The sequence below is a fragment of the Leptodactylus fuscus genome, chromosome 5 (genome assembly GCF_031893055.1).
Source record: "Leptodactylus fuscus isolate aLepFus1 chromosome 5, aLepFus1.hap2, whole genome shotgun sequence".
Lineage (NCBI taxonomy): Eukaryota > Metazoa > Chordata > Amphibia > Anura > Leptodactylidae > Leptodactylus > Leptodactylus fuscus.
The window spans coordinates 71,681,106-71,707,696 of record NC_134269.1 but is presented as its reverse complement, the minus strand read 5'-3'; the positions used below and the strand labels follow the sequence as shown (position 1 = coordinate 71,707,696).

The 26,591-nt window shown below is 40.8% G+C and overlaps 1 protein-coding gene across 2 annotated transcripts in view; it reads right to left on the bottom strand.

Moving 5' to 3' along the window:
- The window catches only part of HOMER2 (homer scaffold protein 2), a 167,797-nt gene that overhangs the window by 124,502 nt on the left and 16,704 nt on the right, over window positions 1-26,591 (bottom strand). Inside the window, exon 1 of one of the 2 annotated variants that reach the window (XM_075273412.1) lies at window positions 12,041-12,091. The exons of the other annotated variant lie outside the window; for it this stretch is intronic. Coding sequence (XP_075129513.1) covers window positions 12,041-12,054 — 14 coding nt within the window. The 5' untranslated portion in view covers window positions 12,055-12,091. Of the gene's footprint in view, window positions 1-12,040; window positions 12,092-26,591 lie in introns of those variants that run through there. 2 annotated transcript variants of the gene reach the window in all.

Sequence of the window (26,591 nt, the reverse complement as noted above, 5' to 3'; positions counted from 1 at the left end):
GGAAAAATAACTGCTATGCAGGCACCGCTTATATAATTAACCCCTTCCCCCCAATGGCATTTTTTGATTTTCGTTTTTGACTCCCCTCCTTCTAAGCCCCATAACTTTTTTATTTCTCCGCTCCCAGAGTCATATGACGTCTTAATTTTTGCGGGACAAATTTTTCTTCATGATGCCACCATTAATTATTCTATATAACGTACTGGGAAGCAGGAAAATAAATTCAGAATGGGGTGGATTTGAAGAAAAAAAATGCATTTCTGCGACTTTCTTACGGGCCTTGGTTTTACGGCGTTCACTGTGCAGCCAAAATGACCTGTCCCCTATATTCTGTGTTTCGGTACAGTTCCAGGGATACCAAATTTATATGGTTTTATTTACATTTTGACCCCTTAAAAAAAATCCAAAACTGTGTTGAAAATTTTTTTTTCTAAAAGTCGCCATATTCCGACGGCCGTAACTTTTTTATACGTAAGTGTACGGGGATGCATAGGGCGTCTTTTTTTGCGGGGCCGGGTGTACTTTTTAATTCTACCATTTTCGGGAAATGTTATTGCTTTGATCACTTTTTATTCAAATTTTTATCAGAATCAAAACAGTGAAAAAATGGCGGTTTGGCACTTTTGACTATTTTTCCCGCTATGGCGTTTACCGAACAGGAAAAATATTTTTATAGATTTGTAGAGCGGGCGATTTCAGACGCGGGGATACCTAACATGTATATGTTTCACAGTTTTTAACTACTTTTATATGTGTTCTAGGGAAAGGGGGGTGATTTGAACTTTTAATACTTTTTATATTTTTTAATATTTTTTTTTTAAAAAAAATTTTTGCATTTATTAGACCCCCTAGGGGTGTTGAACCCCAGGGGGTCTGATCACTAATGCAATGCATTACAATGCTAATGCATTGAAAAAAATCATCCTCTCTTTTGCAGGCTGCATAGACCAGCCTGCAAAAGAGAGAATTTGCAGACAAGCCTGGGAGCCTTGTACAGGCTCCCGGCTGTCATGGCAACATGATGTCGGCCCTGGAGCATGCTCCAGGAGCCAGCGATCCCAGGCAAAATGGCGGCGTCCATGCGGCACCAGAAAAATTGCACCGGAGGGGTTAATGCCTCCGATCGGTCCGGGGACCGATCGGAGGCATTAGAGCCGGTTGTCTACTGCTTAAAGAAGTAGACACCCGGCGGCTATGGCGGGCGCCCGGATCCCGGGCGGTCGCCATAGTTACAGACCCGACATGCGCCGTACTATTACGGCGCATGTCGGGAAGGGGTTAAAGGGATTCTATCATTGGCTCTAGTGATTTTTAACTAAGCATATATTGGCATAGCCTTTAGAAAGGTTATTCCAAGCATACCTTTTGTTTAGTAATCCTCCCAGCCGTTTTTGAATTAGTCCGCTTTTATTGATATGCTAATTAATCAGCACAGAGCACTGGAAGTTCCCTGAGCACTGTGTGATGTGTGTAAACTGGGAGAGGTGAGAGCAGGGAAGGCTGATGAGTTAGCAGCAGCAGCATCAGCCTTCCCTGCTCTCACCTCCCCCTGTAGGGACTAAAGGTCTGTAAAGCTTCTGCCCCCAAATACTGTCTAAATACACCTCTCCTTGTACATTGCAAACCCCCGTGAGCACAGTTCTCTCTTCTCTCTTCCACCATAACAGTTCAGTCATCCAGTTAGTTTTGGAGTTTGCTGTACTTGTTTTTTTGTAATATGGTACAGTGTAAACCAAATCTGCCTTGTGTCTCATTGCTAACCCAGGTCACTACAAGTCTAAGTTTAGATTGTTTGCAGAGCAGAAGTCTGTCACGTACTCACTAAGGAATTGGTACATGGACACCATTTCCCATTACAAAGGATAAAAAAAACTACAAGCAAAGAAACCAACAATGAGAAAAAGATTACATACTGTAGAGTATAAAGAGGCGAATATACCCCATTAAAGGACAGTCTGCACAGCTGCTTAATACTAAACCATTACTAAAAGGAAACGGAAGAGCCGTCTACAGTTTCCGTAGTCATTTCAGTTGATCTCGATGGGTACTCTACTGTCCATCATCACAGAGTTCTTGGAAGTTTATTTCACAATATACAAATGAGTCTGGAGCACCGATGGCGGCACCTTTGCACTATACTGCAATGCTCCACACTGCTATAATATGCCCGCTTTCGCTTCTCCCTTCTTTGGGAGGGTTCACATGGTGTAACGTGCCACGTGATGTGGCAGGTCTACGCCGCGGGAGCCTTTGCGGGCCGTACACACTCCCATTGATTTCAATGGGAGCGGGGATCGTATGCGCTGCGCTATTTTGCGGCCGTGAGGGATGCACTCAATTTGCTGGGCTATGGGTAGCCAGTGGAGGGACTGGCAGAGGGGAGCAGCCGATGAAGATTGGGGGGGGGGGGGGGAGAGGTGAATTAAGTGGGCAGCGCAGTTTAAGGTGGACTGGAGGGGGGGCGAGGGTGTTTGCTGGGAGTCCATGGAGAAGGGTATTGCAGTAATCTAGGAGGGAGATTATGAGGGCCTGGATGAGCATCTTGGTAGTTTCAGGGGTGAGGAAGGAGTGGATTCGATGGATGTTCTTGAGTTGAAGGTGGCAGGAAGTGTTGAGGGTTTGAACGTGTGACTTGAAGGATAGGTCGGAGTCCAGGTTTACCCCAAGGCAACGGGCTCGTGGGACAAGGGTAATTGTGGTTCCGTTAACTTTGATAGATGGGCCAGGTAGAGGGGCCATATGGAATGTGGTGAAGATGATTAACTCCGTTTTCTCCATATTGAGTTTGAGAAAGCGGGAGGAGAGGAAGTAGGCTACGGCTGCTAAACAGTCTGGAACTCTGGCCAGCAGAGAGGTAATGTCTGGTCCAGAGATGTATATATGGGTGTCATCGGCATAGCATTGGTATTGAAAACCAGAGGTTGTCCCATGTCAACGATCCTATCCATACTAGTAGCTTATGTAAATAATTTTTTTTCCTAAACATATTGTTTTAGAAATACTGCTTTGTTTTCCTGCTATGTGAAATTATTCCTTCCATAGTTTATACAGCGTTTCCATAATGTGGTATGTGGTAGGACAAGTGACGTCACTGTTATCTACAGCTAGTTTACTGACAAAGCAGAGTCTGTTATCCCTCTCAGTGAACTTACAGATGACACGGAGTCCGTTCTCTAAAAGCATGTGCATATTATTAGATCTGCATTTATATTAGATTTCTAGTAATCATAAGTATTATGATAGTTCATAGTGTCCTGATCAGCAAGCTGGGAGGGAGGGGGGGGGATACAGGAAGTGAGAAGAAGAGAAAGCAGACAAAGCTGCTGAAACAGTAAGGTGGGAAAACCTTTTAAGAATTTGTGATGTGATAAAAGTCGATTTAAAAAAAAAAAAAAAAAAAAAAAAAAAAAAAAAGTAGTTGAGTGGGGAGGTTATACATAGGCACAATGTGGAAAAACATGGAAAGCCTATATAGGGATTCTTTGTGTCTTCCTAGTCTTTACAGGCTCCATGCACACTGTTCTACTTTGGGAATGATTCCTAATATTAAGTATCTAGGAATATAAAATCTACCACACCCTGTTCACTGGAATTATTGGAACAAAGATAGTCTAGTCTAGATAAATGATACATCTCATGAAAGGGAATACATAATTCTCTCTCTCAAAAAAAATTTGCTAACACTTACCACTAGATAATAATGACAAACTCCCACAGATTATATTCCCTGCAGGTTGAGAAGATTGCTGGCCTTATTACTATAAAAATGGTATCAATTACTTTTATGATAACAAATGTTCCCCTCTGATGAAGCATATAGAGATCAGTAAATATTATAGCTAGAGGTATTAGAGCTAATATCATCATATTGCTTATTTTTAATATAAAACCACTAAAATAACAAGACTCTTGTATCGATCGTATAACCTGCCAGGGAGAGGTCAGCCACTGTTGGCCTCGCCAGCCTTCTTAGGTCATTATTCCTCATCTACTAACCAGCTTGTGACCCAGTCAAGATTATTATTTCTGGATATAATGTGAAATGTTACATGTTCATAGCTCCTAGTTCATTTGTGCTCACCAGACAGTTTATAGAATATTGTTTCTGGAGAGGTGCTAATACAAGCTGAAATTGCATATCCTCATTCCCACGTCAGTGTGAGACGACTGGCTGAGATTATTACATAGCACATTAGGATCACACCATTGTAGATACCCCATTGTTAGCCAAGAAAGCAGTATGTTCCATAAAAACACAATTAAATTGCTTATTATCTTGTATGTTGGGAGATGAGGTGATGTGGGCACTGCTGTGAGCCTCTATTGTGTGATCATCTTCGAAACGCACCAAGAGGCTCCCTGTGAACCTGAGAGGTCAAGGTGGGATGAAGACACTTATACTCAAGGGCAGTCTGTAATTATATTCTCATTTCCATCATAATAGAAAGTAATTGTACCTATTAAATGTATTGTATCAATAATTATTGATATCACGTAGACTACCATAACACTATACTTCATGGCGAGTGGCCGTACAGGTCACAAGTTAGGATGCATTGTGGATAAAGAGTATCCATCAGTCAGCTTAACACCTAACACACAGCACTGAAAGGTAGTAGACAGAATGTTCTCTCTTATTTTGATGGTGTTCATGGCATTAGACACAGAGCTGCTGTCTCAAGATAATTCTCTGTTCTTGCTATGGTAACCAATTTTTGCAGGTTTCTCCAAGAAGATAATCACTGTCTATATTATCACCTCATTACAACCTTTACAAGGACACGGTTCGGGGAGATTAAACAAAATAAAAAAATAGTCACATTTTTTTTTATAATGAAATGAACTGTAATATCTGCAAGTCCACAAGTCCTCTTTAACCCTTTAAGGACCATATGATGTTTGCATTAAGAACCACAGAGTGTTTTTAGTTATTGTATTTAGACTGTAATAAGTTTTTCTATGAGAACATAGCTGTAGCAGGATTTTTCTTTTTTTTTAGGGGAATTAAACACCATTTTGGAGTACATATAATTTATCAATTTTCTTTTTAAAGGGAAATCGGAAAATCTGCCATTAAATTTTTACAATGTAAAAAGCATTCTGTTTATTGTTTGGCATAAACAATACATTACCTTTATTCTACAGGCTGCACAATGGCAATGATACATTGATGATGGTTTTTTAGGTTTTGCTTTATGCACAATATTAGAACATATACGGAACAAGTGTGAGTCATAACTTATTATGGATAAAATGCTTTTTTCTGTAGACATTTTCTTAAGCTTTATTAAAAATTACTTAAATTAGTATTTTCGTACCAATAAAGGACTTCAAATTGCAATCTGCTAAACACTTGCATAATGTGCTAGAATGCTTATTATACCACAATAATAATCTGATAGTAGGTTGTACTTTTGGCATGGCCTAATAGGTACATAACCATAATAGTCATGGCAATTCATCTGCACTGATGCGCTCAAAGAGAGCGCCCCCTCTGTCAATAACCTCTGGACTCCCAAAGGGTTTTTCAACATACTTTCTGTATCATTTCCTCACAGTTTTCTAGCTTTCTGATTGCTGTTATTCATAGTTAAGTTCCAGTGGATAAAAATCAGTCCAAGGCCATGTGATATATGTGGTCCAAGTCCATGTGATATATGTGGTCCATGGCCATGTGATATATGTGGTCCATGGTCATGTGATATATGTGGTCCATGGCCATGTGATGGGTGGGTCCATGGCCATATGATGGGTGGGTCCATGGCCACTCAATCAGACATCTGTGTCGTAATGAGCTATGCACTTGTGTGAAGGTTATAATCATGTAATGTATGAAAAAACATTGTTATCCTTAAAAGTTGAATGCTAGATATAGTTGCTTATGCTTGAAAGTGGTATAATATTATATCATAAGACGGCACCTGTATCCAGTATGGGTGCAAGAAAAACAAATGCTTGGCTTGCTGCCAGAAGACAGCTCCCCAAGGTCACCACACAAGACTGGGAGTAGCTGGCTATATGTGGAACTGCTTAAACTTCTTCTGTTAGATTGAGATGTATCATACCAATCAGGAATGAATATGAAAACGTACGTTGTTGTTATATCACTTCCTTTCTCTGCTACTATTTAACCCCTGTGTTTTTAATCAAAAGTGCGTCAGCACACATTGTTTGCTGAGAGAAGAATTAATACCAACACAGAGTGCTGTGACTTCTTTACCACCTGGCACTCAGCCTAATTAATTAAGACGACAACAGTTACCCAAAATTATTGGTCGTTTAGTCATAAATGCGACTCTGACCTTATCACCTGTGTGTCCATCACACGACCATGGACCAATTTTTATCCAATGAAAGTAAACAAATAATGATAGTAAGTAGACATCTAGAAAACTGAAGAACTGATACGGAAAGTATTTTGGAAAACTGCACAATTTACATTATAAAACAATATTTATTTGCTATAAGGAACAACCCTTTTAATTAACCCCTTCCCGACATCCGTCGTAATAGTACGGCGCTGCCAGGAAGGACTTCCCCACAAACTGCCGTAGTACTACGGCGACTGCATGGTGCGCACCATGCCCTGGGAGTGTCAGCCGTATGTTACGGCTGACAATGCCCTCTAACACCCATGGTCAGAACTGGGTCCGATCGTGGGTGTTTCGGTTTCGATCAGTACCCCCCGCGACGGTTTCGGGGGGAGCCAGTGTTGTTAATGGGCAGCCCAGGGTCTGATCAGTGACCTCGGGTCTGCCCCATCACTTCCCCCTCCACGTACCTGGTTGATCCTGCCAAAATGGAAGCTGTCAGCCCCGTGCGCAGGCTGACAGCTTCCTATACATTGCAATACACGTGTATTGCAGCGTACATCTAGTTAAGCAGAGATCTGCAGATCACTGCTTCAATCCCCCATGGGGACAGAAAAAAAATATATAAAAAAAAGTAAAAATAAAAAAGTTTAAATAAGTTTAAAATAAATTAGAAATAAATAAAGCCCCAAAAATCCAATTTTCCCATATAAAATGTTTTATTATGTAAAATAAAGAAAAATAGAAAAAAAATTACATATTTGGTATCACCGCGTCCGTAATCACCTGAACAATAAAATTAAAACCTTATTTAACCCGAACAGCGAACGTCGTAAAAAAAAAACAAACGTAGAAAACCGCACAAAATAATGATTATTCACCACCTTTGCCTTACAAAATGTTCAATAAAAAGTAATCAAATGGTCAGATGAAAACCAAAATGGTACCAATAAAAAGCAGAGGTCATCCCGCAAAAAAAAGAGCCCTCAACCAGCTCTGTCTACCAAAAAATAAAAATGTTATGCCTTTCAGAAGATGGCGATGCAAAGATAATAGTTTTCCTCTAAATTGAATTTTATTCTGCACAAATAGCAACGCATAAAAAAAAATAATATAAATGAGCTATCGCTGTAACCGTACCGACCCGCAGAATAAAGGTAACATGTTACTTATGCTGTACGCTGCATGGGAAAAAAATAAACGCTAACAAGCAATGCCAGAATTGATGTTTCCTTTTACATCCCACCCAGAAAGAGTTAATAAAATGTAGTCAATAAGTTACAGGCACCCCAAAATGGTTGCATTGAAAAGCACATCTAATACCGCAAACACCAAGCCCTCATATGGCCACATTGCCAGAAAATCAAAATCTAGCTTGTACAATGTGAAGACAAAAACCCCAAAAGTCGCCAAATCATTAGAACGTAAGTGGCTGCGACTAGAAGGAATGTATAAGCTGAGCGAGCGTTTTCAGGGGACACCCCATATTTAGAGCTTATGAGAGATAATACACTAGCGCTGATCCCCCAGAATGCCCCTCTTCCCTGTCAGTGTCATAGAAGCTAGTGGGAAAATAGAATGGGATTCAGTGTACCCAATTTACTCCGCACAGCTTACATATTCACTTCGGGGTTACTAATGCTCACTACATCACTTGATAAATTCTTTGAGGGTTGCGGTTTTCAAAACGGGGTCACTTTCTAGAGGTTTCCACTGTCTTGACACCTCAAGGGCTTTGTAAATGCGACATGGTTCCTGAAACTGATCATATCCAGATCTTGCCTCTAAAAAGCTCCTTGGCGCGCCTTCCCTTCTGCGTTTCACTGTGCGTCCATATATTAGTTAACAGCCACAAGTGGGGTACTATGGTAGTCGGGAGAACTTGCATAACAAATTGTGGGATGCGTTTTCTCCTTTAACCCCTTGTGAATGTGCAAATTCTAGGGCTAAACGAAAATATTAGCAAAATAAAATCAAATGTGTAAATTTCACCTCCATTTTGTCTTAATTCCTGTTAAGCACTTATAGAGTTGAAATACTAGGTATATGTTGTTTTGGCTTATTTAAGGGGAGCAGTTTTGAAAATGGGGTGATTTATGGGGGGGTTTAATACAAGGGTCTTTCAAAACCCCTTCATAACTGGATTACTGTATATACTCGAGTATAAGCCGACCCGAATATAAGCCGAGGCCCCTAACTTTACCACAAAGAACTGGGAAAACTTACTGACTCGAGTATAAGCCTAGGGGGGAAATGCAGCAGCTACTGGAAAAATTCAAAAATTAAAATGGTCGGAGTTTTTGGGTGCAGTAGTTGCTGGGTGCTGGGGAAGGGGAGGGGGTGTTTTGTCTGTCTGCTCCTTCCCTGAGCTTGAGGACTGAGTTTTTTTTCCCCCCACTTGGAATTCAGCCTGGCTGAATATAGGGTATCTGCAGTGCTCCTATTAACCCCTTCCCGACAGAACAGGAGCAATGCAGATACACTATATTCAGTAGACCGGGCACTTTCAGACACAAGGATACCTAATGTGTTTGTGTTTCAAAGTAATTTTCTACTTTTATATGTACTGTATTCTAGGGAAAGGAGGGATTTAGAACTTTTATTTACTTTATTTTTTTATTATATTTTTTTTTAAAGCATCTTTTTTTTCCCACTATTTTATGGGAGATTCTATACATTACTATTGCGGCTGATCATAGACCCCCCCCCCCCCCCCAAAAAAAAAAAAAAAAAAAATTCTTTGCTTGACTCGAGTATAAGCCGAGGGGGGCTTTTTCAGCACAAACATTGTGCTGAAAAATTCGGCTTATACTCGAGTGTATACGGTAGTCCCTTAAAAAATGGGCTTTGGAAGTTTCTTGAAAATTTTGAATATTGTTTTTTCACTTGTAAATCTTCTATAATGTCCGTAAAAAATAAAAGGGTGACTAAAGTTTGATGCTGACATAAATCAGAGATCTGGGACAAGTGATTTATGATATAATTTTGGCGGTCTGACTATCTGCATGCAATGCACATCATTTCAAACTTTATAAAATGCATATTTTTCAAAATTTCCACCAAATTTCCTATTTTTTCATAATTAAACACAAAACATATCTACCAAAATTTACTACTAACATGAAGTACAATGTGTTACAAAAAAAAAAAAAAAAAAAAAAAAAATCTCAAAATCACTTTGGTAAGTTAAAGCGTTCCAAAGTTATTGCCACATAAAGTGACATGTCAGTTTTGAAAAATCGAGCTTGGTCAGGAAGTCAAAAAGTGCCATCGGCGGGAAGGGGTTAAAATTTGAAAAAAATAAATAAATAATGGTTTGATAACACAGTCAGAGCTACTTACAAAATTCATACTTTTAGCTCTTTTACAATGAAAAAAAGGTTGCATAACTGTACGCTTGTAACTATTCTATTAAAGGAATGCATAACTAGAATGTATTGAATATATTGAACATGTCGGGCTTACAATGTCCATTAGATTTCTATATGAATGTCATTCCCACAATCCAGGCTGCTATTCACAGTACCTGCATTCTTCTAACAGCTCCTACAGTGAATCGCGGGTAGTTTTATTTTCTTCTCTCTATGTTCAGAAGTGATTTGTAAAGAGAGCCAATGCGAACGTGATATTATGAATTAGCAAATAATGTGGCTGCCTAATGCAAGAGATGAAGCGGCTTCCCTTAGAAAAGGAAAAGAAAAGGTAATGACACACCGGAACAGATTATTGTAGCTTTTCTGCTCGATAGAAATCCTAGTTGATTATAAACTGTGACAAGTTACTAAAAGTCTGTGCAGTCAGACTTTTTCATAGGGTATATACATAAAAACTTTCTACTAGTAACATGTATAAGCAGTGGCGTAACTACCACCATAGCAGCAGAGGCAGCTGCCACAGGGCCCGGGACATTAGGGGCCCGGCGACAGCTACCCCTGCTCTTATCACTGACAAACTGTTGTAACTGCGATAAGATCAGGGGAAAGCTTGTAGGACCTGTAGATGAAGGGTCTTGTGTGACGTCAGCCGTCACATGACTAGGTGGGTGTGTCTTTATAGCCCGTGCAGTCCTGCAGGAGATGAAGAGAAGGAGAGATGTGCTGCTAGGTACTGAAGGGGAGGGGGGAAGGGAGATGCAAGATGGAGAGTGTGTGTGTGTGTCTGTGTGTGAGTGTGTATGTGTGTTTGTATGTATGTGTGGTGTGGAGGAGGGGAGAGGACAGTGTCCTGATATCTGTGTATTAGGAGGAGGGGAGAGGACAGTGTCCTAATAGCTGTGTATTAGGAGGAGAGGACAGAGTCCTGAGATCTGTGTATTAGGAGGAGGGGGGGGGGGTCAGTGTCAGTAGATGGATCAGTACTCTACACATTGTTTGTATTCAGACTTGCCTGCAATTGCTGTTACTAATGACTGTCTAATAGTAGTCAGGGGGCGCTCTGTGTATTGTATTGTATTGTACTGAAGGGGAGGGGGGATGTGAGATGCAGGATGGAGAGTGTGTGTGAGTGTGTATGTATGTGTGGTGTGGAGCAATTGAGGAGCAACAGTAACCTAGGGGCAGAGATGGAGGGGAGGACATGAAAATGGGGGTAGAGATGAGGGGTGCATGAAACTGGGGGCAGATGGAGGGAGGGCATGAAATGTCATGTGACATCCGTGTGTTATTAAAGATGGCCAACACCACCAAAGACTGCAGCGGAGACGGAGACAGGTAAGTAACTTTTTTTTTATGTCTGTATCTCCCCTCAGTCTCCGATTATTATACTCTGGGGTCTGAAAATACCCCAGAGTATAATAATTGTTCATGGGTGTTCATTATGGGACATAATCCCGTGTGCAGGGGCCACAATGGGCTGTAATACTGTGTGCAGGGGCCACTGAGGGACATAATAGAGCGCGCAGGAATGTGGCGGGGGGGGGGGTCGGTCGGTCAAGGTCTTCGGTGTCGGTCAGGAATGGGGGGGCCATGTCAAAAGTTCGCCACGGGGCCCCGCCATTCCTAGTTACGCCACTGTTCACATTACTTTAGAGAAAACAAGCACTAATCTTTACATCACTTTCTATATGCTGTATGTATATTAATGCAGCAGATAGACAATGGCTGTCTTGGCTGAGCTCCTCCAACAAGCCTGACCACATTACTAGGGAGCACTGCAGCAAGTAAATGCTGAATAGGGCCAAGAAACTTCAAGAAATATTCAGTATAGAGAAAACACACCTGACGCTTCTATGAGAATATCCCTTTCTTTCATAACATAAGCTCTCAATAGAATGAGACAAAGTCTTTTTTGTGTGACTTTAATTATCTTGCACTGGGGCGTTTGAGATACCATATCATACAAAAGCTGAAAAGTCACACCCAATATTGCACGTGCAATGCCGGACATCATAAAATCCTAGTACTGTCCCACTGCTATGCCTCTATTCTCACTGTGCTTTCAGGATTTCTTTCATTTTACCCTAAATACATGAAATTCTGGAAGTTCAGAAAACAAAATACCATATAGAGATGAATACTAAAAACGCTGCACTTTTAACTATAAAGAACCTCTATGTATACTCACATATGTAAACATACACATCCCCAAAGAGTGTACTAAATAACCCTAAATAATATCCTCAGCCACTTTACAAAGACAAAGTTAATCATTAGAAAGCGTCCGTTATTATTCTATATGCAGTACCAGCGAAAAATCCTATCAGTTACACCACATCCTTCCATATAACATACCTGTCTGTAAGCATGTAGCCTGCATAAAAGTGACCTCTATTAGATGTGTAACAAGCAGGGTTTGCCACATATAGTCGCATCAAATCCTTTAAAGATTTAAAAAAAAAAAAAAAGCCTTACGTACAAGGCAAATACGAAACACCTAAGCCACTAACAAGATTTCTACCACCAGGCAGAGTAATAGTCTTAGTGCAATGTACGGATTTCAGTACTTTATTGGAATAATCTGGTTTTTGGCACTTTTTTTTTTTCAAACCTACTTTGCTTTGTACTGTCTGTCTATAAAAACAGCAGTAATATCACAAGTGCAAACTACTCAATGTTATGGCATATAGTGGGCAGGGAGAGTGAAATAATGTCCCATTCTAAGCAGGACGGTCCCTCTTTCTCAGGACACACTACTTCTATCCTAACAGACTATCCATGACAGATTTATCTATCCATCACAATGGTTTAGTCTGGTTTATGGCTCAATCTTTACGGACATTAAAGTAGATAAAAAAAACTTTCCTATTTAAAAAAATAAAATAAAATTATGATGATGATATACTCCTTTGTATATAAAGTGGCCAAACATAATTTTCGTTTTTTTCCAAATTCCCTTTCCTTTGAAGTGGCCCATACTGAAAATGCCCCCGCCCAAACTGCAAAGGATAGAATGGGCCTGGGGGGTATTTGTACTTGCTGTGGAAGATTCAGAAGAACACATTATTTGGCACACAAATTACATGCCTACATCTTGACAGAATCTGCTGAAATGCTACTGACAATGCATATAAATCGAGTATTTTATACAACACTCACACACTCCAGAAGAAAACAAACACTCTGTAGAATTTAATATTCACAGATTCTTCATTATTGCCATGGCTTCTGTGCCGAAAAGCTGCAGACCAGCTATTATGGATCAGAAAAATGGAAATAACCAACCCACAGATGTGACCACCACCTAAGCTGGTCTTCTTTGAACTCCTGTGCCAGTAGAGGTTGCTCTTAAAGGCATTCTGTAGGGTCCATAAGGTCTCCCAAAACCCACAATAGTGCCATGTAGGCAAATGAAACAAAGCAAAAATAATTATATTTTTTCTGGATATGAAAATCAGACTGAGTGCAATGTGGGTAACCCTGAATTGCCAGATATGAATACAAAAAGGTTAAAAATGCTCTGGCTTTCCACTGGAATAAATGCCCAATGTGTCCCATTTAGCTGTGAAGGCCATTTTCATCATTGGTCTCCATGACATTATCTGTGGCGAGGGTGGAGGAAAACACCACTGACGCAAAAGGTTTGAAGAAATGTTATTTAAAAAGTCACAAACCCAATGTTTTTATAGTTTTCTTGAAGAATATAATGCATAAATATGAATAGAGAACATAAAGACAAGATATACAATAGGATATTCAACCTGTACATACTCTTATACAAAGGAGGAGAATCCTCGTAAGTAACATAAATAATACATCTGAAGACTGCTATCAGGATTTCTATGGTCTCCATATGTTCTTTCCCTCTGTAAGTGTAACCAGCATATAAAACAAGGACCACATGCGTATCTCTCATTCAGATCATTCGCTTTCTGTTTGAACAATATATACATTAACTCCAGATGCAGAACCAGGAGGAAGCCACAGACCATAGCCACATTTCAAGAGCTTGTTCTCAGCAGAAACGATAAGGTTTTCAGTTCCCAATTACAGCCGCCAAAATCAAGTTATTCTACTCTCTGGACAAAATAGTCATCTGCTTGGAATAAAATGTGGATATTGTTTGACTAGTAGGCCGCTTCCTGTATGGAGGTACAGCCAGGCTCTATCAGCACCAGCTCACATATACATACACTTCGTACCGAATTTCACCTTGACATGTAATAAAAGACCAGTAAAAGTAATATTTACTGGTATTTTAGATTATAATATATGTAGTCCCCAATAGCCGTTAGTCTATTGATTCCATTCATTATTTTGTTAGGTTATATCATTTTAGGTCTTCTCCGTTTTCCAAAAGTGACAACTACAAATTGCCACTTTTGGATGGCTATAGGGAAAATAAGGGCTGTAATGGCTGCATTTTTCTATTGTCAATTCAGGAAGACTTGGAGAAGTAATAGTAATACAGCTGAAGTCATACGCTTACATATACCTTAGGCACATTCATCAATTGCTGACACTTACTCCAAGTAAACATTCCCAAAGTGAACAAATTTGAACAATACTGGAAATAACTGAAATTTATTAAAGGGATCCTATCATTCAGAAGCAATTTTTTGTCCCTAACACGTCGGAACAGCCTTAAGAAAGGCTATTTGTCTCCTACCTTTAGATGTCTTCTCCGCAGCGCCGTTCCGTAGAAATCCCGATTTTCGCCATTATGCAAATGAGTTCTCCTGCAGCACTGGGGGCGGGCCCCAGCGCTCAAACAGCACTGGGGTGTCCACAATGCTGCGAGAGAAATCTCCAGAGAATCCACTATCTTCTTCAGGAAGGTCGTCTTCCTGTGTTCTTCCGGCGCAGGCTTTGAAACTTGAAACAAGCCGACTGCGCATGCCCACAGGCTACAAGAAAATGGCCGTTTACTTACTGCTTCTAAATGATAGGATCCCTTTAAGAGTGGTGCATTGTACACTGGTCAATTATGAGCGCTGTGGCAGATGCACCAGAATTATTTACATTCACAAAAATTTCAGCATCGGAGGCATTGAGTCACAAGGGGAAAGCACTGTGTGATTCAGGTGACCCAAACCTATCTGTCTGTGGGTCTGGGCTGATATGGGTTCTGATAACAGACTTGCTTCAATAATTTTGTTGTATGGCGGGAGGTTCCGTACCAGGGGCTGGTATACATTTTAGCTGTATCTTGTGCCAATGGCACACGTTATAGTAAATCTGTTGGGCTGAGGTATCACTGTTTCCGCCACCACCTTATCTAAATGTGATAAGCATGGTGGGTATACACACACAGTTTAGGGCTCATTCACATCTGCTCCCGGCACTCCATTCTGCAGGTTTCCGTTTCCTGCACAAAACTGGACAGGAGATGGAAACCTGCTGGCATCTTTCCAAACCCATTCATTTGAATGGGTTTGAAAAGTGTCCAGCCGTGAGCGGCGGTGAGCGTTTTACGCTCTACGTGGCAAAACCGTCTTTTTTAAACCGGACACAGAGTCAGACATGCAGAACTTTGTGTCCGGTTTTTAAAAAATGGTTTCGCCGTAGAGAGCTCAAAACGCTCACCGGCGCTCACGGCTGGACTCGGCATGACAGGTTTCCGCCTTCTGCATGCAGAAGATGGAAACCTGATAACGGAGTCCAGATGCTGTGTGAACCTAGCGTAACTATTATTTCTAAGTAACTGCCCCACATAGTATCTGGCTCTTCTCCCTGCCTCTCTGTACTGCCCTGAAAAGGACAATTATTAAATTCAGCTAAAGCCCTGACTGTCCCCATCTCCAGCTGCAGCCTCTCCCTACCTAGCCTAACTATCTGGAATGTGGACAGCATCTGTAACCCCACCACTTATACAGAGGGGTCACATGTCCTGCCTGGCCAATCACAGCCATGACCATACTGGGTATATTTGTGATGTCTGTGGGCTTAACGCTGGTTGATTGGTTAACTGCTGAGTAGCCAATCAGCTTTACTGATGAGCCGCACCCAAATTTTAGAGCTGGTACCCGAACCCAGGAAGTTAAGCACGGACCCGAACTTTGCAGTTTGGGTTCGCTCAACACTACACGTACTTTTAAAGTTGTCTGGATTACATTGCCAGGTGCATGAGTGTAGTATGATACATAAACTCCAGGAGGTATCCAGCAAGATATTGCTTAACTAAATACTATGTATGGGGATACTACCCTCTACCATTGGGCACTGGCTATTTTCCATGTATCTATCTATCCATACACACACGTATATACAATATATAGGTTTACTTGGGATGTGTTTTTTTATTCACACAATCTGTAAATTCACAATAAGAAATGCCAACCAGTGCAGCATCACATCCCATAATATCAGCACTCAGTCCCGATTCCCTGGACTCCGCAGCGATGTTTCACACGGTAATGTGCCGATACTAGCGGTGTCATAAACAGCTCAGAATGCCCGAATAGAAGATAATACAATGGGTTATCTGAAACTGACAAGCCCTTCAATAAACCACATTGCTGTCAGTTTGTTACACTTTCATTTTCGATAACACATTTCTCTTTCTTCTTAAAATTATCTCATCTATTCACAATATGAAAGCTCAGATGAAGACGTGTGCATCTTCATAAACACAGATCTGGGCAGTAAACCATTACAACTCCACTTAGATCTCATTACACGCTACTGGAAAAGACGAATTTTAATGCTGTCAATGACGTACATATAAGAGATGCAATGCAAAATCTAATGTTTCATACTAGAAGACTCTAACCTGGAATCACAGATATAACATTAGTAAAAATATGATAAAAAGATCACATATATTTTACAATTATGCTGTATCGAGTGCTGTAAACAACTATATAATACTGTATGGAACGTAGAAAATGTAGGTAGAAAGGTGTAATATGTAGATTGTAATATCTGTAGACCAAATGGTGAGATTACATGACAAGGTACGGCTTCAGGATATCAGTAGATGACTAATATATATTCATATTCTAGACTATTTTTCTAATTTTCAGTTGGTGCACTGGGGGCGGAGTGATGTCATCTTACATATTACATTTGTATTAACCTGCAGCGTTATTCACAAGTCAACGTTTTGGTCAGTGTTAGTGCCAGTGAAGGGAAAGACAATCTTTGCTGTGGAAGAACTTGAATGGCCCGCACAATGCCATAATTTAACCCAATAAAACACCTCTGGTATGAACTAGAATGGAGACTGTAAAGCGGCGTTCACACTGCCGCTGCTGTCTGCCCCGGGATTTCCGTCCTAAAACCCGGGGAAACTGAACAAGGGACAGCTTGCCATCTGTCAGCTTTAAAACCCATTCATTTGCACCCCGGATGCGGCCTCTCCACCTGGAAACGTTTTTTTTGGGTTTTTTTTTGCACAAACACAAAGTCATACATGCAGGACTTTGTGTCTGTGCAAAAAAAATTTAAAAAAAAAACCGGTTTCCAGGCGGTGAGGCTGCATACGGACACCAGCCGTCACCTTTAAAAACCCATTAAAATAAGTGGGTTTTAAAGCTGATCGCTGGCCAGGGGCGGATAGCGGCGGTAGTGTGAACACCGCTTAAGCCAGGTCCCTTGGTCCAATGTTGTCTTACCTCACAAATGTTCTTCTGGAATGAATTGAAAAAAATTCCCAGACACACTCCAACATAAAAAGCCAGAAGAGTGGAAGCAGTTTTACCTGCATATGGTTATGCCTATGGATTTAGTCATAAGATGTCCTGTATGTGTAATGTGTAGGTGTCCCAATACCTTTGGCCATATAGTCTACCTCTCCTCTGTCTAGTCTCCACTTCTGGTGTTGGCTTACAGATACAAAACACTGACATAAGACCTTACGTTGATATGTGACGCCCTTGAGCAGAACACTGCCAGCAGACAGCAATGTAATTTGTGGATGTTACGAAAAAACAATGCCATATATATCACATCACAATACCATAAGCTGGAATATTTGATAAAAATGACAACACCGAGAGAAACAAATGTTACTTTGTGTTTTTACATTGCTGCTGCCAAATAAAACACAGGGGGTTGGAGGTTTCTGAATAGAAGGCAAATTACTGTACAGCTACATTTATATGGATTTCTTCAAGACTATGTTACTTAATATAGAGAACATTTATATACATTCTCCATTAGTGACATAAGTATTCCCGTTGTAAAATATCAGAGGCTGAAATCAGACACAACCTATGAGAAAAGATTCTGCATTTCACCCCCAACCTCTTTTTAAATAATTGTCAACAAATCTTGATAGAAACCAAGAAACTGAATCATCCACAAAGGTCATAGGTTTGTGTTCTATTAGGGTTCCGTTCCTGGATACCCTGCCTGAATCGCAAAAGTCTTACATGTAGAATTAGTCAGAATCAGTAAATTATAGCGTTTTATTACAAAAGTACAATATACTACATACTTTGTGCTGTATATACATATCTATACAAACATGTATTATACATACACAAATTGTGAAATGGTACTCAAAGAAGAAAAGGAAATAACTAACTGCAACTGTCATCTCTTCTGTCCCTTTAACAAGGTCAATTATATATGAAGTAAATAAGCAATACGCAGTGGAATATAACTAATGCACCAAACATGACATCCGTGCATTGTAAATAACTCACAGCTTTTGTGCACCACTCTAGTTACATAAGAATTGCCAAACTGAACTATAAAGAAATAAAATGTCACCTCGTTCAGATAAAAGGTGCCAATTAAAATACATTCCGCAAATAATATGACAGTTTAATTAAATTTTAGTCTTTTTTGAAAGGACATTTTTACATTTTAATTAAAGAGTGTTTTAGTAAAATGTCATAAACATAACGAATGTTAATTTAGGGTTTGGCGGCTAAGAGTCTCAAATAAAAAGTTTACTTCTAACACTGTGTAACTCACAAAGTAGGTTACATAAAATAGGTATCTCAAAAATTCAGACATGCGCTCTTTGACGCAATTGTATTTAAAGGGATTCAATCATTTAGAAACCCTTTTTACAATAAATACATGTAGGAATAACCTTAAGAAAGTCTATTCTTCTCTTACCTTTATTATTATGATCCACCTCGCCGGTCCTGAGAAATATCTTCTTACTTCCTTATGTAAATGAGTTTTCTCGCAGCACTGGGGGTGTTCCTCTCCACTCAAACAGCCTCAGTCCTCTTCACTGCTTCAACCTTCTTCTCTCGCGCTTCTTCTTCTTCTCTGGGTCCATAAGCACCAACTGCGCATGTCCGTCAGCCATTTTCCTGTGGCCTCTCTCGTTTGTCCCATAGGAAAATGGCCAACGGACAAGGACAGTCGGCGCTTTTGGACCCAGAGAAGAAGGAGCGCAAGAGAAGAAGGAGCGCAAGAGAAGAAGACTGAGACAGTGAAGAAGACAGAGGCCTTCGATGAAGAGTTTTCAAGCATAACTGAGAACACCCCCAGTGCTTTTTGAGCGCTGGGAACACCCCCAGTGCTGCGGGAAAACTCATTTGCATAAGGAAGAAAGAAGAAATTCCTCAGGAACGGATCAGAATAATAAAAGTAAGAAAAAAATATGTGTATTTATTGTAAAAGGTTTCTAAATGATAGAACCCCTTTAAACTAAACATAGTATTGGGGGTCCAACTCCCAGTATTAATGTCATTTAGCCGTTTCAGGCCAAGACCCCACATTCTGAAAAGCTGCTAAAAAAAAAATGTGGAATAAAACTTGCAGCAGAAATGCATCACTTTTCATAGAGTTTCCTCTGCGGATTTTCTTCTTATTAAACTTCTAGGGAACACATGAGCGCTTCTGCAGGTATAAATGACATGCTACCTTTTCAAACGCAGGTTTTCTGCAGCATTTTTTTCTGAAATGTGTGAATAGGTTTAGCCATAACCTCCTTCACTTTGTTGGTACTGTAAACCGCTGCATTTTGTTTCTGTGACATTTTCATAACAGGAAAAACAGTTTCCATGATGTGGGGCTTTAGGTAATTGGGTTAGGTTTGCAGCCTCTTCAGCATTTTCTTTGGTCCAGGACACTATTCGTTCTCAGAATTCTGTACATTTAGTAGTGGCCATTTTGTGGGTTGAACAGTGTTCTGAGTAATAAGTCTGTTCTAGAACTATGAAAAAACTGAGAAAGATTGCATCACTTGCCCAAGCACTGCGCCCCCTTCAAATAGGCCATCAACTTTAAAAGGCTGTATAAACTCTAGCCCTTGACCCAGAAGACAGCAACATAATAATATTCATATCAAGCTCCAAATATGTCAATCAGAATAAATGCCTTCATCAATGACTCAACTTCAGCAATGTAGTGCCCAGAATTTCAAGACAGGTATCTAGGCCCTGCCTTCCTTCAATTAATGAACTATTCCAATTTCTTCAGGCAGAGCATTCCACAGTACAGTGCAGTAAAGAAACCATGTTTTTTGGCATGGGGCTACATTATACAAAGGCTCTAGGCCACATGTTTTCTTAGTCCAATGGCATGTAACATTCCACAACCATAAGACAGTGTAGCCACGTGATATCATTATGGAGGCAGTCAACCTAGTTATCGCACATGATCACAGAGGACTAAGGCCCGATTCACACCTGCGTTCGGGTTTCCATTCTGCTTCGGGACAACCCCACCCCCACCACCAAACGGAAACCTATATGCATTAAAAAGCGGTTACATAAGGAAACCCACGGACCCCATAGACTATAATGGGGTTCATGTAGTTTCCACATGAAACATGCGGAGAGAAAAGTGCTGCTTGCAGGACCTTTCTCTCTGCATATTTTGTGCTGAAACAGAGCCAGAAACCACACGAGCCCCATTTTAGTCTATGGGGTCCATAAGTTTCCTAAGTATCCGCTTTTTAATGTGTATAGGTTTCCGTTTGGGGGGGTCCCCGAGCAGGCTTCCCGAACGCAGATGTGAACCGGGCCTAACAGTGAGAAATTTTGACAAATAAACATTGAATTTTTTTCTTGTTATTTGGCTATTAACTGCTATGGACCCAAAAGTTTCCAGAATGAGGCTGCTGCGTGCGCAGTTTTCATAGTACGTGATTCTGCAGCTAGATATTTGTTCAACTACGCCTTCTCAGTCAGTGTGCCAAGCGGTGTTGATGTGGAAGGTTTCGTCTACCCGCAGTGAATTTTGCAAGAAAATTGCAAGAGCTGTTTTGTCCAGCCGTCGTTTTTCTTCATGGAGAAGTTTTATGAGCAGCGCGCGGCTGAGAAGTTTTGCTTTCTGCTCGGGAAAAAGCATCGGAAACCATTCAAATATTGAAGACCGCTTTCAAGGATGATGCTATGTGTCAAGCTCAAGTTTACTCATGGTTCACCTGCTTTAAAAATGGTGAAATGTCAATTGATGATCAACCGCGTTCCAGTTGATCAACCGTGGCAGTCTGGTGATTGGTTTTTCCACCTTGACAATGCCCCAGCCGACACCGCCATCTCGGTGATCACTTTCATGGCAAGAAACGGCATGGCTGTCTTTCCCCACCCACCCTAATCACCTGATATGGCTCCCAGTGACTTTTTTTATTCCCACGAATGAAGAGGAACCTCATGGGGAAGTGTTTCGCCGACGTGGAGGAGATGAAGAGGAAAACAATGGAGGCGCTTGCACACATCAAAGTAGATGAGTTTAAAAAACGTTTTGAACAATGGCAGACGAGATTTGACAAGTGTATTGCCACTAAAGGAGAGTATTTTGAAGGCGATTGAAGGAATTTTGTACAAAAAAATAAATACACACTTCAATAACAACTTTTCTGGAAACTTTTGGGTATCCCCCTTGTATAACACATACAAAAGATATGGGATAGCTATTCCATGTAAAACCCCCTCATAAGACAGTGGGGGCATGCCCTCCATCTGGAATGAAAAAAAAAAGTTCAAGAGCCACCAAGGCTTCTTTGCTGTAAGGACTGTGAATCTGTGGAATAGCCGCCCCCAAAAGATGGTCACAGCTGACAACTTCAAAGAAAGATTAGACGCCGTTTTAGAGCAAAATGGCATTGATGCTTAAGGAATTGTATAGAATGTCAGGCCCTTTTCCATCTCCTGGGTGAACTTGATAGACATAAGTCTTTTTTCCAACCACACTAACTATATAAATAAGCATGGTTGATAAAGGTTGCAGAATCTGGGTGGTTGATCAGAGAAGTGGGGGAGAAGAAACAACCATTCAAAAGTCTGCGACGGGTCAATCCTTTTCTAGTTACATCCTTGCTTCCAAATCAATCCGATAAGTAGCATATTGCATCCGTAGGGACGACAAATACAAATGTTAAATTTATTAGCAGTAATAAATTCCCAGGTTCCCAGTTTATTATAAATAGATAATTAACATAAAATTGAGTTATGGATTGATAAATCCTTGAACATGTGCATGGAAATGAACACGCTTCATATATAATAAATGGACGGACAATACAGGGAATACTGCAATTAAGTAGAAATTGGTGTTATAAAGGAGAAGCCGGTATTAATAATTGAGGACATCAGACAGCACAATAAAATATTTGTCACAAGCAATTCATCTTCTTAGATTTATCATCCTGTAGATAATACAGCAAAATGTATTCCTGGAATTCTGCTGTACACACCCTGAAACAGCAATTACAGGAGCAGGGCAACTTAGTCAGCGAGAAGTGTTTAATACGGGTACATAAAACAATTATATTAGAATAATACTGATCACTCATCACTAGGGAACAGAAGACAGATTCTCCACCCCGATCAGTCTTTGTGCTAGACTGAAGGCGTTAAACAAGATGAACTGACTACAGGATATGTGGAATGTATTACTCAGCCACTATTTCACCAGATCATTTGCAATATAATAACGCAAATCAATGTGTAGGCAGACGCTAAAATACCAGAACAGAAAACTCTGATCCCAGGTACAATTGATTTAGTATCTTTACAAACCTACTCTAGTTTTTGCTTTATACAATATTACCTGCTCCTAGGTATGAGTTGAGGTTTCTCACTACAAGTTTCAGACAAGTTTTCATTAGAGAAACAAAAAGTCCCATCACTTTTCTCTGTTGTACTTTAAGGAGGTTCCCCAGGATATATTATATATTATATATATATATATATATATATATATACAGTGGGCAAAAAAGTATTTAGTCAGTCACCAATAGTGCAAGTTCCACCACTTAAAAAGATGAGAGGTGGGGCCACACGGTGGCTCAGTGGTTAGCACTGCAGCCTTGCAGCGCTGGAGTCCTGGTGTTCAAATCCCGCCAAGGGCAAAAAAACATCTGCAAGGAGTTTGTATGTTCTCCCCGTGTTTGCATGGATTTCCATCCCATATTCCAAAGACATACTGATAGGGAAAAAATGTATATTGTGAGTTCTATGTGGGGCTCACAATCTACATAAAAAAAAAAAAAAAAAAAAAAATGATGAGAGGTGTCTGTAATTTACATCATAGGTAGACCTCAACTATGAGAGACAAAATGAGAAACAAATCCAGAAAATCACATTGTCTGATTTTGTAAGAATTTATTTGCAAATTATGGTGGAAAATAAGTATTTGGTCAGTAACAAAATTTCATCTCAATACTTTGTTATATATCCTTTGTTGGCAATGACAGAGGTCAAACGTTTTCTGTAAGTCTTCACAAGGTTGGCACACACTGTTGTTGGTATGTTGGCCCATTCCTCCATGCAGATCTCCTCTAGAGCAGTGATGTTTTGGGGCTGTCGCTTGGTAACACGGACTTTCAACTCCCTCCAAAGGTTTTCGATAGGGTTGAGATCTGGAGACTGGCTAGGCCACTCCAGGACCTTGAAATGCTTCTTACAAAGCCACTCCTTCGTTGCCCTGGCGGTGTGCTTTGGATCATTGTCATGTTGAAAGACCCAGCCACGTTTCATCTTCAATGCCCTTGCTGATGGAAGGAGGTTTGCACTCAAAATCTCACGATACATGGCCCCATTCATTCTTTCATGTACCCGGATCAGTCGTCCTGACCCCTTTACAGAGAAACAGCCCCAAAGCATGATGTTTCCACCCCCATGCTTTACAGTAGGTATGGTGTTTGATGGATGCAACTCAGTATTCTCTTTCCTCCAAACACGAAAAGTTGTGTTTCTACCAAACAGTTCCAGTTTGATTTTATCAGACCATAGGACATTCTCCCAATACTCTTCTGGATCATCCAAATGCTCTCTAGCAAACTTCAGACGGGCCCGGACATGTACTGGCTTAAGCAGTGGGACACGTCTGGCACTGCAGGATCTGAGTCCCTGGCGGCGTAGTGTGTTACTGATGGTAGGCTTTGTTACATTGGTCCCAGCTCTCTGCAGTTCATTCACTAGGTCCCCCCGCGTTGTTCTGGGATTTTTGCTCACCGTTCTTGTGATCATTTTGACCCCACGGGGTGAGATTTTGCGTGGAGCCCCAGAGCGAGGGAGATTATCAATGGTCTTGTATGTCTTCCATTTTCTAATTATTGCTCCCACAGTTGATTTCTTCAATCCAAGCTGGTTGCCTATTGCAGATTCAGTCTTCCCAGCCTGGTGCAGGGCTACAATTTTGTTTCTGGTGTCCTTTGTCAGCTCTTTGGTCTTCACCATAGTGGAGTTTGGAGTCTGACTGTTTGAGGGTGTGCACAGGTGTCTTTTTATAGTGATAACAAGTTTAAACAGGTGCCATTACTACAGGTAATGAGTGGAGGAAAGAGGAGACTCTTAAAGAAGAAGTTACAGGTCTGTGAGAGCCAGAAATCTTGATTGTTTGTAGGTGACCAAATACTTATTTTCCACCATAATTTGCAAAAAAATTCTTACAAAATCAGACAATGTGATTTTCTGGATTTGTTTTCTCATTTTGTCTCTCATAGTTGAGGTCTACCTATGATGTAAATTACAGACGCCTCTCATCTTTTTAAAGAGGACCTTTCACCATATCTGGGCACAGGCAGTGTTATATACTGCCAGAAAGCTGACAGTGCGCTGAATTCAGCGCACTGTCGGCTTTCCCGATCCGTGCCCGGTGTAAAGCGCTATTGGTCCCGGTACCGTAGGGCTTTACAGTCAGAAGGGCGTTTCTGACCATTAGCCAGAGACGTCCTTCTGCCTCGCGGCGCCAATCGCGCTGTGCTGTGGAGCCGGGAGGAACTCCCCCCTCCCTCTGCTCACACAGCTTGTCCGTAGACTAGCATTATCAGGAGAGGGAGGGGGCGTTCCTCCCGGCTCCACAGCACAGCGCGATTGGCGCCGCGAGGCAGAAGGACGTCTCTGGCTAATGGTCAGAAACGCCCTTCTGACTGTAAAGCCCTACGGTACCGGGACCGATAGCGCTTTACACCGGGCACGGATCGGGAAAGCCGACAGTGCGCTGAATTCAGCGCACTGTCAGCTTTCTGGCAGTATATAGAACTGCCTGTGCCCGGATATGGTGAAAGGTCCTCTTTAAGTGGTGGAACTTGCACTATTGGTGACTGACTAAATACTTTTTTGCCCCACTGTATATATATACACACACACACATATATATACACATATATACACACACACACACTCACTCACTCACTCACTCACTCACTCACTCACTCACTCACTCAGCTCTCCCAGGTGCCCCGGTGACTCCCAACCGAGAAGCCTTGATGTTCCAGTGGTTCCCAGCGCGGTCCGTTTCTGCTGTCCATGTCAGCTGTGAATTCTCTGTGACATCAGAGCAGCAGGAACGGACCATGCTGGGAGCCACCGATACACTGAGGCCTCTCGGTCTTTAAAAAACTGTGAAATTGTGAATGATTCCACTGACTTTAAATAGTATGCGTTCTGTCAGATTTATTCAAGGATAGCACATGGACAGCGAAGGAATGTGAAAGGGCAGTAAAACTGCTAGAGCAACACATCTCTAAATAGCCAGTTTATATACTTGCCTACTATGTTGAGAAGAAAAAAAAAAAAAAAAAAAAAAAGTCAATACAGGTGAGAGAACGGCCCTAGTTGATTTAGTTGCATTGGGTGTATGACTGCTTTCTTGTCTTCTATTTGCAAGTCATCATTGAGAATCAGCCGGAAAGAGAAATTAGGGGTATTACTAAGACTAGTGCTTTGTACATCACTTAATTCCTCTGCAGGAGTGAGATACCTCTGAATTATTAAGCAGTTCCTACCTCTTAATAATTCAGGTGCACTACAAGAGGTCTTGTGCACCATAAATAAGATGTAAACCAGTCAGGAACTGATGTAAAATTCTGATACAACTTATGACAGTTTTTAGGCATAAATTGTAGTTAACCTGTTGAACAAAGGAGTCCTTGCAAACCAGGGTCTCCACCTTACTCACTTTTCTAAGAAGTGGAAAAAGTGATGGTTATTTGGTGCAAAAAAGGAATGCATGTAAAAAATGCATGATATGCATACCCATCAATGCCAGGATATCAGAGAGACACTCCACCTAATAAAGATCCAAAAGGAGATGGGGACCATGGTAGACCTTCCTTGGTTAGCACAGAACACCCTAATAGTATTTTTGAAATCAGGTTTTCTAATCCAGAGAACACTTAAGAATCTAAACTTCAAAAGGTTGTATTAGAGAAGGAAAACATGGATGACTTCTTCTAAAAGTAGGTCAACTCTAGTATACAGGCCAGTGCTGGGGGTACAGCTCATCTCATTGACATGACCTTAACTGCATTTACTACATATTTGCTGAGGTTCAAGCCCATACAGTAAAATAAGCAATGACTAATAAAATGAGTAGTAGAACTTGGTCAAACTGCCACTTCATACAACACAAATTTCTCAACAGGATTTTCTATAAAATAAAACAGCACACACAAGAGATGGATAAACATTGACTCCTGCCATAGTGTCTTCTTGGAACCCTTGCTACTTAACTTTTGTATCCTTCATTTAGATGGTTCCATATT